This window comes from Streptopelia decaocto (genome assembly GCF_964273445.1).
Source record: "Streptopelia decaocto genome assembly, chromosome: 2".
NCBI lineage: Eukaryota > Metazoa > Chordata > Aves > Columbiformes > Columbidae > Streptopelia > Streptopelia decaocto.
The window spans coordinates 100,910,696-100,924,622 of NC_138655.1; the positions used below are offsets into that span (position 1 = coordinate 100,910,696).

Consider the following 13,927-nt stretch of genomic DNA (forward strand, 5'->3'; position numbering starts at 1 on the left):
TTAGTGTTATTTTACTTGTGTGTTTAGAGATGGAAAAATGACAGATGTAGATGACACAAAAACATTGTTCCCCACTCTGGAAAAGGAACAGATCAAGACGATCACTGTTTGATACTCCAGACTGGACTTGGTACCAAAACAGGTGAAATGTCCTTAAGACAGATGAATCAATCATTACCCACCTGTGGAAACATTCAAGACCAGACTGGATGGGGCTCTGAGCAACCTGATCTAGTTGAAGATGTCCCTGCCCATTGCAGGGGGTTGGACTAAATGAACTTTGAAGATCTCTTCCAACCGAGATTGTTCTATGATTCTATGATTCCCACATTCTCTTCACCATGGAATCATTCAGTGGGACTAAATGAGCTGGATGCCATGCCTGTGCCTGGCCATGGACTTCATTGATCTGGACCCTGGCCTGCACATTTGTTTTCCCAGCTTGACCTCAGATCTGCCTCATCACTGTGATCTGGACTCTTGGCTGAACCTGGCTGCCAGCCCTGGGTCTGCCCTGCTTGTGTGGCTGGTGACGACCCAGCCCTACCAGTCTTGTCAATGGACTCAGCCCCATGGCTTCTGTACCCTGGGGAGCAACTGGCCCTTGCTGCTTCCTGACATTGTTCCCAAACCCATTCATTCTTAGACTTTTGAAAGACTTTCCTTTTTCGGAAGGAAGGCAGGTAAGAATATTGTCTTTTTCTGTATTCTCTACATAGCATGTGAACAGAGACAAAATGTTACTGCACAGCCCAGATGCTGTGACTCTATACAACTTTTTGGGTGTCCTGATATTTTTTCCTGAGGACTTGGAATAAATTATCTTAGCATTAAAAATATAATAAGAATGTTGTGGGTTGTGTTTGTTTTTTTTTGGTTTTTTTTTTTTTCTTAACTAATGTCACTAATTTTAGCCAAGAAAAAGCTTTTATGTAAGAGTTACAACTCCTCAGCCTACAAAAATATTTATTTCCTTGTACTGTCTGCAAGGAGTAGAGCTTTAAGTAACTACTTTTCCTAAAGACTATCTCAATTAAACTGAAAATCTCATGAGTTTTAGCAGCTTGTGACTGAAAGGCCATAGAGGGAATTTACAGAAATCTTAGACCCCTATTACAAAGGATGCATTTCTAATAAGAGTATGAACCTTGGGCTTATTCTAAAATAGAGATTTAAGAACATCCTCACATTCAAGTCTGAACATTTTGTACTGAGTAGAAGGAACTCTTGAAGAACATTGGTTATTCATGTATCATTTTTTCATCTATTTCAGCACTTAATGCATTTTTTTAGTGAAACAGAATTTCATACTCAGAGTTCTTCAGAGTGTTGTCTGCACAGAACTTCTTTGGGAACACCGGCATCTGATTCTTTTTGTTTTTCATTCATGAGAAGCAGGAAGGTCAGTTTATGTTGTCTCTATGAGCAACAGTAAAGAAATCATGTTTATGTGCTGCTAGCTATTTCAGTTCTGCTAAATAAACACAATAATCCTGCAGGCATCATTTCATTCTTTTTAAATGGCTCCATTCAGCAATGAGGAGATTCACAGCTATCAACAGTGGCCAACTTCCTATTTTATCATCAACAAAAGAGACCAAAGACTCTTGACTCAGACCTCATGGCACACACATTTTTAGCACTGTATAAGTCTACTGTTGAACTCACAGGGCTTTTTAAATTCCAGATTAATAACCCTTCCCTTTTAGATCCTATCTGCCCTTCCTAGTGCCCTCCCATCCCCATGCATCCTCTCTAAACTCTGATGTGCTCATCACTTGAGATACAATGAAGTAGAACATTGGAACTCCAAACCCCACCATCTTCTTGGCCTAAACAAGTTAAATGCAATTAAAAAAAAAAAAAAAAGCAAAAAAGCATATAGTTTACATTATTATTTCATACTCTTTGTTTTAAATTTAAAAATATTTTTTGAAGGAAATGCTTTTAATAACTAGTTTTTGTAGGGTGTGTTAAAACAGTTTTAAAATATTTTCTTCTTGTTAATGAACGGAAACTTCACCATAAAAAAATCACAGAATTACAGAATGGTTAGGGTTGGAAGGGACTTCTGGAGATCATCTAGTCCAGCTCACCTACTAAAGCAGGTACACCTAGAGCAGATCACACGGGAATGTGTCCAGGTGGGTTTTGAATGTCTCCAGAGAAGGAGACTTCACAGCCTCTCTGGGTAGCCTGTTCCAGTGCTCTGTCACCCTCAAAGTAAAGAAGTTTCTCCTCCTATTTATATGGAACCTCCATTGTTTCAGTCTGTGCCTGTTGCCCCTCATCCTATTGTTGGGAAGCACTGAAAGGAGTCTGGTCCCATCCTCTTGACATCCACCCTTCAGATATGTATAAGCATTAATAGGATCCCCTCTCAGCCTTCTCTTCTCCAGGCTGAACAGACCCAGCTCTCTCAGCCTTTCCTTATAAGAAAGATGCTCCAGACCAGTAATTATCTTTGTAGCCTGCTGCTGGATGCCATCCAGTAATACCTTGTCCTTCTTAAACTGAGGAGCTCAGAACTGGACACAGTACTTCAGATGTGGCCTCACCAGGGCAGAGTAGAGGGGGAGGAGAACCTCTCTCGACCTGCTGGTCACACTCTACTTAATGCACCCCAGGATATCATTGGCCTTCTTGGCCATAAGGGCACATTGTTGACTCACTCAACCTGTTGTCGACCAGAACTCCCAGGTTCTTCTCTGCAGTGCTGCTTTCCAGCAAGTCCACCCCTAAGCTGTACTGGTGCCTGGGGTTATTCTTCCCCAGGTGCAGGACCCTACACAAGTCCTTGTTGAACGTCATCACGGAAAATGGCAATACTGAGTTTTCATGTGTTTACTAGCCTAGTTCTGCATGTATTCAGTCTGAAACTTAAAAGTTTTTATAAAAGTGTAAACAAATAGAAAATTTGGGCATATTCAATGTTAAACAGAATTTTGAGGATAATATTGTCATTTAAGCACAAATAATCACAAGAAACGTTGAACTCTTCTGAAAACATCTTATCTCTGATATCTCTGAAAACACTTCTCTCTGATACAGCATGGTTTCTTTCAGTAGAAACATGCCATTAACTATCTCACTTAATAAAGTGCTTTGTTACCTGACCTAATCACAGCCCCAACCTTTCACATCTAAAATGAACAGTGCTCAGCTCCATTCCCTAGGAAGGGCTCTTCACACAGGAAATTCACTCACCCTAGAGGGAGTGATCCATTCCAGTGACACTGTCACTTAAACTCTAATGAGTATTTTATTATAATGTTGTAAAGCTCTCAAAGTAGAAAGATTGAGTAAGCCTGAAATATTCTCTTTGATCACACAGGAGTTACAAGTTTCAACATGTAAGCCAAGGTCCAGTTAACCATGCTGCTGCACTATTGTCACTAAAAAGGAAGAAAGAAGACATAAGTTGGCTCCGTAAATCTAGAGATGCATAGTGACTTCCCTGAGGAACATTACAAACAATTAGGAAGATGAGTGAAAAAGCAATTGGAAGCATCTGGATAAACTGTGAGCCAGAGAAAGTTTCAGGTAGACTAAAAGTTGTGTAAGCAGCAGCACCATTGCAAAGAGCATTCAGTAAATAAAGTCCAACTGCATGAGCTGAATAGGATAAAAACCCACAAAGTAATTCATACTGTGTGCAGCCATCTATTCTGTGAACTAGATATTAAAAGATTGCTATGGAAATAATGCACTGAGCCCATATCTTAGCAGTAACACCGTGTGGAAGAAGAGAGACAGCAGTTACTATCCTAACTTCTGTTTCTCTAAGCAATTGAAAGCATTGGCCTGCAAGTCATGAAGTCTTCTAGCTCGCTCTCTATGTATGATATTGTGTAAGTGGCAGATGCGGCAGCCATGATGATAAGTGATGCTAAATACTGCCCTTAAAAGTCTCTTTATGAATTCTTGGTTGAAATTAAAAGCTTGATCTCTTGCCATGAAGAGCACGTTCCCACGAGATGCTGTCTGAGTGAGCTGAGCTGCTACACTCCCCTCTTAAGAACGGGTTCTATGTACGTCAGGAAACAGCAAGACCTAAGGATGGACAATTCTCGACAGCAGCTCTAGCTCGGCAGCAGCCGGCGCCGTGACAAAGGGAGGGCGGCTGGGCTGGGCTGGGCTGGGCGCTGGTAACGGGGCAGCGCTGTAGCCCCCTCACCTGCACCGCGGCGCAGCTCAGCATCGCCGCTCACCGCGCCTTCGAACGCGGGGACAGAGGGCGGGCACCGCCCCAGTAGCAGCCCCGCCCAACCTCGCGCGCCGGGCGACACGAGCCGCAGCAGCGTCCACAGAAGTGCCTGTGCATTAAAAAAAGAAAAGAAAAGAAAAAAAAAAAAAAAAAAAGGAAGTAGCACTCGTTGAAGGGCGTGGCAGATGAGGGAGCAGTCGTTCCTTTCAGTGGGCCAAGACGGTGTTCACCGGTCGGCCTCTGCAGAGAGCCCTTTCTGCAGTCTTTTCCGCTGCCACTAGTGAGGCAGCGATGGAGTCACCCTCGAGAATGCGAAGGCCAACGAGGTCCTTACTGAGGCGGTGGCGCCAGCGTGTGACGCATTTTGGCCGCGACCCCGCACTGCGGTTGGGCTGGGCGGAGGGCCGCGTGTGGCGGTGCCGGTTCAGCGGCACGATGATGCCGGGAGAGACGCCGCCGCCGGCCGGGACTGCGGCCGCCGCCTGCACTAACTGCGGTCTTCTCCAGCAGGTAGCAAGTGGCCGCCCTCCCTGTGGCGCTGGAGCGCCTGCCTGGGGCGGGGTTTTTGCTGAAGGTTGCGGCGGTGGGGCGGCGGGCCGAACCGCCGGCGGGTGGTGAAGCGCTGGGGCTGCAGTCACCGCTCCCAGTGCAGCGGGAGTTCGGATGGCGAGTGGGGCAAACGGGCTCTGTAGAAGGAGGCGAGCTTTAGCCGGGCGAAAAGCCAAAGAGTAGCCGCTGTGTCTGGGCGTGCCCAGCGGGATCCGCCAGTGGATTCTGGACGTATCCTTTGGAGCTGCTTGGGTGCAGCGCGGTTAAGCTGGTTTTTAGTATAACGTTTTGAGCAATATCAGTTTCACCTTTAAATGACCAGGAAGGCCCTCCTGAGAGCTCAGAGGGTGGAGGAGGTCTTCTGACATGCTTAGAATGAGAATCTGGGAAATCTGTAGGTTTAAATAAGCTAGGTGCTGTTTATTGGTAATATTCTATCAATGCTTAATTTGATTTTGAGATTAAAAGTTATGGGGCTTTTAGTTATGCACTGAAATTTACTGTAAAGGTTAAGTTTGAAGAGCATTTCTAGTAAACCATCTAAGTATGCATACTTTCTTATAGAGCCTGCATTCTCTATATGTATTTTTATGAATATATCTTTTGTGAGTTAGTAATTTGTTCACTAAGAGAGCTGAAAAAAGAAAACAGGTTATTGTATTCTTTACAATATCGACAATCAGCTTAGGGGCTATTTACAGTGTATAGTACTGGTTTGGGGGATGAAACATCTTTACCAACTTGAGACTCTTCCTTACAGAATATAAATGAATATGTAGCGGCATTAATTGCACTGAAGCAAAAAATGATTGATGGAGAGTAAGTACAATTGCATTAGTGGATTTTTGTTTGTTTATTTTGATTTGGTTTTTATTGCTCCCAAATTCCTTATGCAATGCAGCAAATACATTTTGTGGAACTAAGTCCTCCTTAAAATGAAAGTAATTTCTTCACAAACAGGTCCTAACTCTAGACTGTAAGACTTCTTTAATTTATGTCCTAAAACATCTGTGTGTAGTGTTAGTAAAACAGGGCTATGTTGTGTAGCTATAATAGCTTATATATTATTACAAATATTAGCAGAAGCAGCTCTTTGAAGATATCTATTTTCTTTTATGTGTTGTAAAGAATATAGTATGAGAACTAAAAGTCGAGTACAGGTGTATACGGACCTTTTCAACAGAATTTAGTCCAAGCATTAAAGTGTGAAATGCTATTGGGATCAAATAAACGAATATGGAAAATGAGGCTGAACATCAGTCAGAAGGGTTCTAAAATGCTTCTGATTCTTTGCCTTCTCTTCTGCAATTGCTTCCACTTCTTCTCAATAACAATCAACTTATGATTGTATGAAATAATGTATTGAGATATGTATAGCTTCATACTATGGCTTAATATCCTTGCTATGTCTCATAATTGTAATGGTTTATTTCTCATGTTCCCTTTCCCCGATATCTGTCAGTCTGGCTTTAGTGTATCTGAATTTCAGTCCTGTGTTCTCATTTCCAAAAGTACCTATGAGAGCCTTCACTTTCATAACTGGGGCACTTTTCTTCAAAGCTCCTTTACTCAGTGTCCTTTTCCTACCTCCAGATTTTGTGTCCCTCTGCTCTTTGCCAGTGCATACATTTATTGTGGGAATTACTTCTCCTTTAACTACTTGTAGCTCAGCCCTTCTTTTTTGCCTTACTTGATTACTGTTAACTGTTGCAAGAGAGAATAATGCAGCCCTCTCTGAATTGAAGTAACTGCCATGGTATTTTTTTTTCTCTAGGAAAACATCATTTTAAGTTTGGGAACTAGGATATTAGTTTTGTGATTATTTATGTATTTTTTTTAAGCTGCAAATAGTTAATGGCTACAAATTCATGTAATTGCCAGTTGTGGTTTTGTTTGTTTGTTTTTCCTATTTTAAAGCAGCCTGATTTGTGTTTTGAATGGCTTAATGAAAAAAAAGGTTATATAGACTACTATCAGAAAATGCAAACCAGTCTAACACTTTCTGTATTTATCTATAACGCAAAAGAAAAGGTATCCTAAGACATGATTGTCAAAATCAGTTGAGAAAATAAGTAATTTTTTTTCTTGCAGTCGTTTGCTGACAGAGTATCAACAGAAATGCACTGATATCCTTTACTTTTCTACTAGTATTCTTACAGAATTAGTATATCAACATTTCTTATAAGAGGGCTTGAGGCTTTTTGTTTAAGATTTAAGTTAAGAGATGATGCTTCTAGTAAAAATCAGACTAGATAGCCTTTGTAAAGAAAATAAGGCTTTGGAATTAAGACTGTCCACCTAAGGTCCAGCTGTTTCTAATATATAGCTTAATATGGACTTTTTGAAATCTGCGTTGCTGAGAATGACTCGGGTGTTTTCATGTAACAGAAGCAGCTCTGCTTATTCACTTCAAAAATATTGAAATGTTTCAAACACTTAGTTCTGCAAGTCCTATGTATTTTGTGTGGAAATTTTTATTGGATGTTTCTTTGCAAGTGGCAATTGGATTGAAATATACTTAAGGATGTTTGATAAACAGTTTTTAATTTTTACCTTAACATGAGATTACAGCTTCAATTTGCTGAACGGTAAGTTTGATTTAAATTATTTACTAAAGATGCTATGTTCTCTGTGTCTTCGACAGTTTTAGGAGTCTGATGTAACAGCAGTAGCCCTGGGTCTAGGCTGAGCTTTTAACATGGTCCTTTCTTTTACCATGCTTTCTAGGCCATAGTTAGTAAAGATACCTTTGATGAGGATATAAATCTGACCTTCTGCAATACCTGAGTGAACTTCTTTCCTGGTCCTGTGTTACATAAGAGTCTAAAGTGACTGAGTGGAGATTTTTTGGTGGTGGTTAAATGTAAGCGTGTTTGGGATGGCCCTATTTGTATGAAGCATATTGTCTTAGAGTTGTGGCTCTGTGCCTTTGCTTATTCTGCTTGATTAGAGGAAGAGGCATCATATAATCTTTACAGACTCTGTCTTACCTGCTGAAATATCCCACAATTGGCCTCTACTCCTATTTCACAGCACTACCTATGTAGAGACACTTAGTCCTGGCACTTCAGTGTAGGCAACTGGGCAGTAGTCCTGTATGGCACATGCCATCTGCTTCCATCTAGCTTTAAGCTATTTTTAAATAGATCTTGAATTTTCTTTGAATATAAAATGGATGGAAAAATGAGAGAACACTTGCCTTTGGGTATCTCTCATAGCATTTTTCCCTAAGGGAAAGCAAAATACTCAGACACTTGCCTGAAGAATCAGAGCATTGAATTTGAAAGCACCCATTTTTTTGGCAACTTTTTGTAAAATTGCGCTTCCCATTTCAGAGAGATCTCTGCTCTTCGTTGCCAAGTGGAGCAGATGCTACAGAAAATCTTGCCGCTGGAAAAGTGCCAGGAAGAGTTGGGTTCCTTGAAAGCAGAGTTGGAAGAGAAAAAGGTGTGCTTGTAAGGTTTAAATAACTTGCACTTTTTCTGTTGAAGAAAATGTAAATAACTAATGTTCATGTTAAGGAAACAGGCTTTAATGAGCCCAGTTGTTATTTCCAGCTCCCTGGGACAGGCAGCTCTGGATTTAGATGAAGTTAATTACATGGCAGCAGTAAGGTTGAGGCTTTTGTAGTTCCTAAGATTTTTTTTATCAGATTGTTGGCTTTTATTTCCTTATTTAGGAAGTAAGGAAATATGTTCAAATTCTTTTGGTTTTCTGTTCTTATCTGGTTAAATTACTGAACTCTCTGTAACTCATACTACTAAGGCATGCAAAGAGGGTCAGTGCATATGTGAGCCAACACAGGCTGGCTGCAGGAGCAGTCACAAACTACAGATGAAATGCAAAGAGTAAATTTATTTTCGTTACCTCGCCAACCGTGGGATCTCTGAAAAAGCACCAAAGCACCCAGGCAGAGGTACACAAGTAGGAATGCGGGCAGTGCAGAGCTCAGTGCTTGATAGAAGATCAGTGAGCCCACTGGTTACGCCTGTGTATCAGAGATTCACGCAGGCTCAGTTTATCAACTGATCTTTGCCTGCAGTAGAGCAGGAATTTCAAGGATGCTCGATAAGGTGCCTCTAAGTCTTTTGCAGGACTGTGTTATCTAGATACAGAGGCTCTACTTTGTCAAGCACACAAGGCTAAACAACAATTAGTGTGATATATGTGTTTTTCTATACCCCATCTGCAGTCGGTTCAGTGTATTTACAGCTCTTCTTGCCAAGCTTCCGTTATATTCCCACAGTGCAGAACAGGATTTTGCTTCTGTTACCATTTTGAACATAAGTTTTTACATTATTAGCTATTTGAGTTTATTCCTAATTTCTCTCTCATCCTTTAATTGAGATTTAGTCTACAGAACAAAAGCTTTTGACTGTTCAGATATTCTAAATATATGTATTTTCTGCACATTAACTATTTTTTTTACAAAAAATAGTCCCCTCTCTTTCTTGTATTTTTTCATGCCAATACCAGGTAGGCTATGAACATTTGTCTTGTCACTGTACCTAGGTTTTCTTCAATGACAGAGCCATTTTTTAAATCCTCATCCCTCCACAAACATTAGCAGCTGATGTCCTGATGACACTTTTTCAAAAAAGGCAGGACTACATGTATGGTGTATGATAGTGCTCTTGACTTCAGATTTGAGTTCCTATCCAGATAGGTTTTGGAGGCACATACTCAAAAGATATATAGATACAGATTTATTTATTTGTTTATTTGTTACAACTTTTGACTTTAAATACAAAGAATACCCAGACTTTTCAACTTGCTTGTTTTCTCATTGAATATACTTTTTCGGCTATGTACTGTTTTCATTAGAATAGGTAAAGTGCATGCAATTTTTTTTTTTTTGTTCACAGTGAAGACACATTTTAACTGTGCTTTCCTTCTCCACAGAGTTCTCTCAAGATTTATCAGGAGAGCCAACTGGAATATGTTAAAATTAAAGAAGAAATAGTAAACAGTGATGCTCTGTGAGTGATGCCTCTTTTTTCACAATGTTTCATTCCCCCTATTACCTCCTCCAGAACTTGGTCTTCTACCTTACCTAGTTATGCTTGCCATTTTGCTAAAGTTTTTATGCTTACGGGTTCTTTGAACAGGGAGTTGATGGAAGAATTGTCTTCAGTTTTGTAGCAAACACTTTGAAAAGTAGTATTAGTTCCATTATTATTGTGTCTTGAAGTAGCTCTTGGTGGTTATTTAGCAAAGGCTTTTAAGAATAGGATGAGGTTGGAGAAGCTGTAGTTTCTCCAGTTTTAAGTGGAGAAGTGTTAAAAAGTCTTGACTTTTTAACAAAAGGCTGTCTGTTTCTGTTGTGTTGATAAGCCTCTGAGGCCAGTATATAAATGATTTTGCCAAAGTGATCTGCACTTAAAATCAGCCCTTAAAATAACTGCTTTTAAAGAAACAGCTCAGCAGGCTCTGAACTGTCCACCTTGTTTGGAAGTGGACAAGACGGATTTGGCACCAAAAATGCGGAAGCCGTTTTTGCTGCCATAGTGCAAAATATTGTGAAGCTGTGCCTTGATGCTTGTCAAAGTTTGTTCTTTCGGTAACTAGTCACTCAAAGGCATCCTTGCCTGGACCGTATGTGCCTGTTATGTCTTAAAGCTCTTGATGTACTCTCTAGTGAATTTTTCTAATTGGTTTTTAATGCTGTTATATTCCTAGCCTCTAAATCACCTGTGTCAGGGAACTGAAACTTCTCGGTTTTCTGTGCAAAGGTAATTACGTTCTCAAAAGAAAACCAGCTAATATACAGCTGGGTGTTGTGAGTTTGTAATTGTGGTTATTTTCCTCCATGTGCATCACTTTGCATTTATCAACACCAATGATTGCTCTCTAGTCACTTGGAATTCCAAGACCATTCTGCTGTTTTTTGTAGTCAGCTTTTACTTCTGGTTTGTTCCAGCACACATCCCAGTGAAACTCCTATTGGTGACTCCTCCCTCGCTCCCTCCCTCCCTTTGGCGTTCCTAAGCTATTTTGGTGTTACCAGCAGGTCAAAGGAGGTGATCATTCCCCTCTACTCAGCACTGTTGAGGCCATGCCTGGAGTACTGTGTTCTGAGCTTATACAGGAGAGATGTGGGCATACTGGAGAGAGTCCAACAAAGGGCCATAGAGATGATCAAGGGACTGAAGCATCTCTTCAATGAGACACCCTAGTATCTTTACATGGTTTGTGAAACATATAGTACTCACAAGCACAGCAACAAGCCACTATTATCTAATAGCTTGTACAAGCAGGCTAGCATTGTTGTCACCTGCTGTTGTCACTTCAGCCAGACTGCCCTGATTTCACATACAGGTGATCTGTCCTGTGATCTTAATGGCACTTTAGCACAGCATCCTATCTAAGAGCAGCAGAGAGCAGCTACCCCATTGCTAACTGTGTCTGAAGAGGGAACTGACCACCCTAATGTGCTGACATACAGTGTGTGAGTATAGATATGTCATCTGTCTCCTATCTGTCACTCATATCTTCAAGAAGAAGGATCCAGGGAACTACAAGCTGTTCAGCCTCACCTTGATCTCTGGAAAGGTGATGGAGCACCTCATCCTGAAAACCATTTCTAGGCACATGAAGGACTCCTCAGGAGTAGTCAGCATGGCATCACCAAGGGGAAGTCACTTGACTGGCTTGATAAACTTCTACGATGAACTGATGTGCCTGGTAGCACTAGCAGTGGCTAGTGTCTACCCAGACTTCAGTAAGGCCTCCCCCATTGTCTCCCATAAGAGCCTCACAGCCCCTTAAGCTGTTGCTGTAGGGGCTGTGTCAGCAGACAGTGAGGTGACATGAAGTCTAGTTGGAGGCCGGTAACCAGCCCTGTACCCTGGGGGTAGAGAAGGAGGCCTGCATACTCAGTCCAGTCCTCTTTAACATCTTGGTTAGCGATTTGCATGATGGGACAGAACGTACTCTCAGCAAGTTTGCCAATGACGCAAAGTTAGGAGGAGTGGCTGATAGGCCAGAGGATCATGTTACCATCCAGTGTGAGCTTGACAGGCTGAAGAAAAGGGCTGTCAGGAATCTCAGGAAGCTCAGCAAGGAGAAGTGCAAAGTCCCTCACCTGGTGAGGAACAATGCCACACACCAGTATATGCTGGGGGCCACCCAGCTAGAAAGCACCTGGGCAGAAAAGGACCTGGGGGTCCTGGTGGACGTCATGTTGAACATGTGCCAGCAACATGCCCATGTAGCAAAGAAGGCTGCTGGTATCCTGGGCTGCATTAAGCAAAGCATTTCCAGCAGGCTCAGGGATGTGCTCCTTCCCCTCTGCTCAGCCCTGGTAAAACTACGCCTGGAGTCCTGTGTTCAGTGCTGGGCTCCCCAGTACAGGAGAGACATGGACATACTGGAGAGAGTCCAGGGAGAGGCCACAAAAATGATTGAGAAATTGGAGTGTCTAGCCATTGAGGAAACACTGAGAGAGTTTGGACTGTTCTGTTTGGAGAAGGCTCGGGGATCTCATCAATGTCTATAAATATCTGAAGGGAGAAGATGGAGCCTGGCTCTTTTCCGTGGTGTCCAGTGTCAGGACAAGAGGCAGTGGGCACAAACTGAAATACAAGAGGTTCCTTCTGACCATCAGGAAACTTTTTTTTTTTTTTTTTTTTTTTTTTTACTGTTAAGATTGCTGAGTGACTAAGCACTGGCACAGGTTGCCCAGGGAGGTTGCGGCTTCCCCATCATTGTAGATATTCAGAAGCCTTCTGGACATGATCCTGGGCGATGAGCTCTAGGTGGCCCTGCTCGAGCAGGGTGGATTGGACAAGATGACTTCTAGAGGTCCCTTCCTACCTCAGCCATTCTATGATGCTATAGCTATTTTATATACCTTTGACATTGAGGCTATTTTAAGCAGTAGGTCACACGAGTTCAGTAATTTGAGCTGAGTTTCTTCAGAAGCAGAATTCTAATGAATTGTTCATAAAATGAATGTTGGTCTACAGTTACTGTAAAATAATGTAAGTAAAAAATTAGCTCTTAAGTACTTTGGTCCAATCCACCATTCGGAGCCAGGATCAAAGTTAGGTTGCTCAGGACCTTGTCTTGTTGAGTTTTGAATATTTACAAGGATGGCAATTCCCCAATTCTGAGCTTATAACAAGTGTGATAACTTGAGACAAATATGTCCACTACAGACAAGCTCTGAAAGAAGTACTCAAAACAGACTGTTCCAGAAGTAAGGTTGCTCACTTAAATTAAAAGGTCACATTCTCTCTAAGGATGAAATAGATGCGACACACGCAGTTGTTGCTTGCATTTATATTTTTCAACCTTTGAGTACTACAAATATAACCACATTATGTTTTCTGTAATCCAGGTAGGTTATAATGCTGGATGGATTCTGCTTCTGAATGCAACTTCTGTTAGCAAAGCTTTTCTGAAGTTGTGCATGCATCTTAAAGACTGGATAGGAGCTCAGGTTGCATAGCGTAAGAAGAGTTCTCTCCAAATGTATCATCTACAAACCTTGCTTTTTGTGAATTACTAGTTTTAACATCTACCTATTTTATTTCTTAATGTAACTTCATGTGTTGATGAAATCAGTCAGCATCTTACTGCACATGTAAAAGTAAATATTTTGTCTGGAAATACCATTGCAATGATAAATGTTGGCAGTTAGCGTCTGTTTGGTTATTCAGATTCTTAGTTGTTTGCATCATGGAATTTCTGTCTTGAGTTGAAATGTACCTATAAGGGTCAACTCCATGTAAGTTCAACTCCCTGCTCCTCACAGGACTACCTAAAACTAAACCATATGACTCAGAACATTGTTCAGATGCTCCTTGAACTCTGACAGGCTTGGTGCCATGAGCACTTCCCAAGGGAGCCTGTTCAGTGACTGACCACTCTCTCAGTGAAGAACTTTTTTCTAATGTCCAATCCAAAACTTCACACAGTACTCAAGGTGGGGCTGCACCAGTGCAGAGTAGAGTGGGACAGTCACCTCCATTGGCCAGCTAGCTATGGTGTGCTTGATGCACCCAGGACATGGTTGGCCTTTTTGGCTGGCAGGTAACACTGTTGGCTCATATTCAGTTTGCCATCAACCCATATCCCCAGGTCTCTTTCCGCAAGGCTGTTCTTCAGCTTCTCATCCCCCCATTTGTGCATATAACCAGGATTACTTCATCCCAGGTGGAGAATCTG

At 41.6% G+C, this 13,927-nt stretch overlaps 1 protein-coding gene across 9 annotated transcripts in view; it reads left to right on the forward strand.

Annotated features, from left to right (window-relative positions):
- Positions 1–4,399: 4,399 nt before the first annotated feature.
- The window catches only part of ICE1 (interactor of little elongation complex ELL subunit 1), a 39,127-nt gene continuing 29,599 nt past the window's right edge, over positions 4,400–13,927 (forward strand). For 8 of the 9 annotated variants that reach the window (XR_014183432.1, XR_014183433.1, XR_014183434.1 and 5 more), the window contains exons 1-6: positions 4,400–4,717; positions 5,517–5,575; positions 6,848–6,882; positions 7,326–7,344; positions 8,092–8,203; positions 9,659–9,735. Coding sequence is in view for 5 of the 9 variants with exons in the window: in XM_082046595.1 (XP_081902721.1) it covers positions 4,499–4,717; positions 5,517–5,575; positions 6,848–6,882; positions 7,326–7,344; positions 8,092–8,203; positions 9,659–9,735 (521 nt within the window). In the remaining 4 variants the exon portion in view is untranslated. The remainder of the gene's footprint in view (positions 4,718–5,516; positions 5,576–6,847; positions 6,883–7,325; positions 7,345–8,091; positions 8,204–9,658; positions 9,736–13,927) is intronic. The other variant, XM_082046596.1, reaches the window with a different exon arrangement.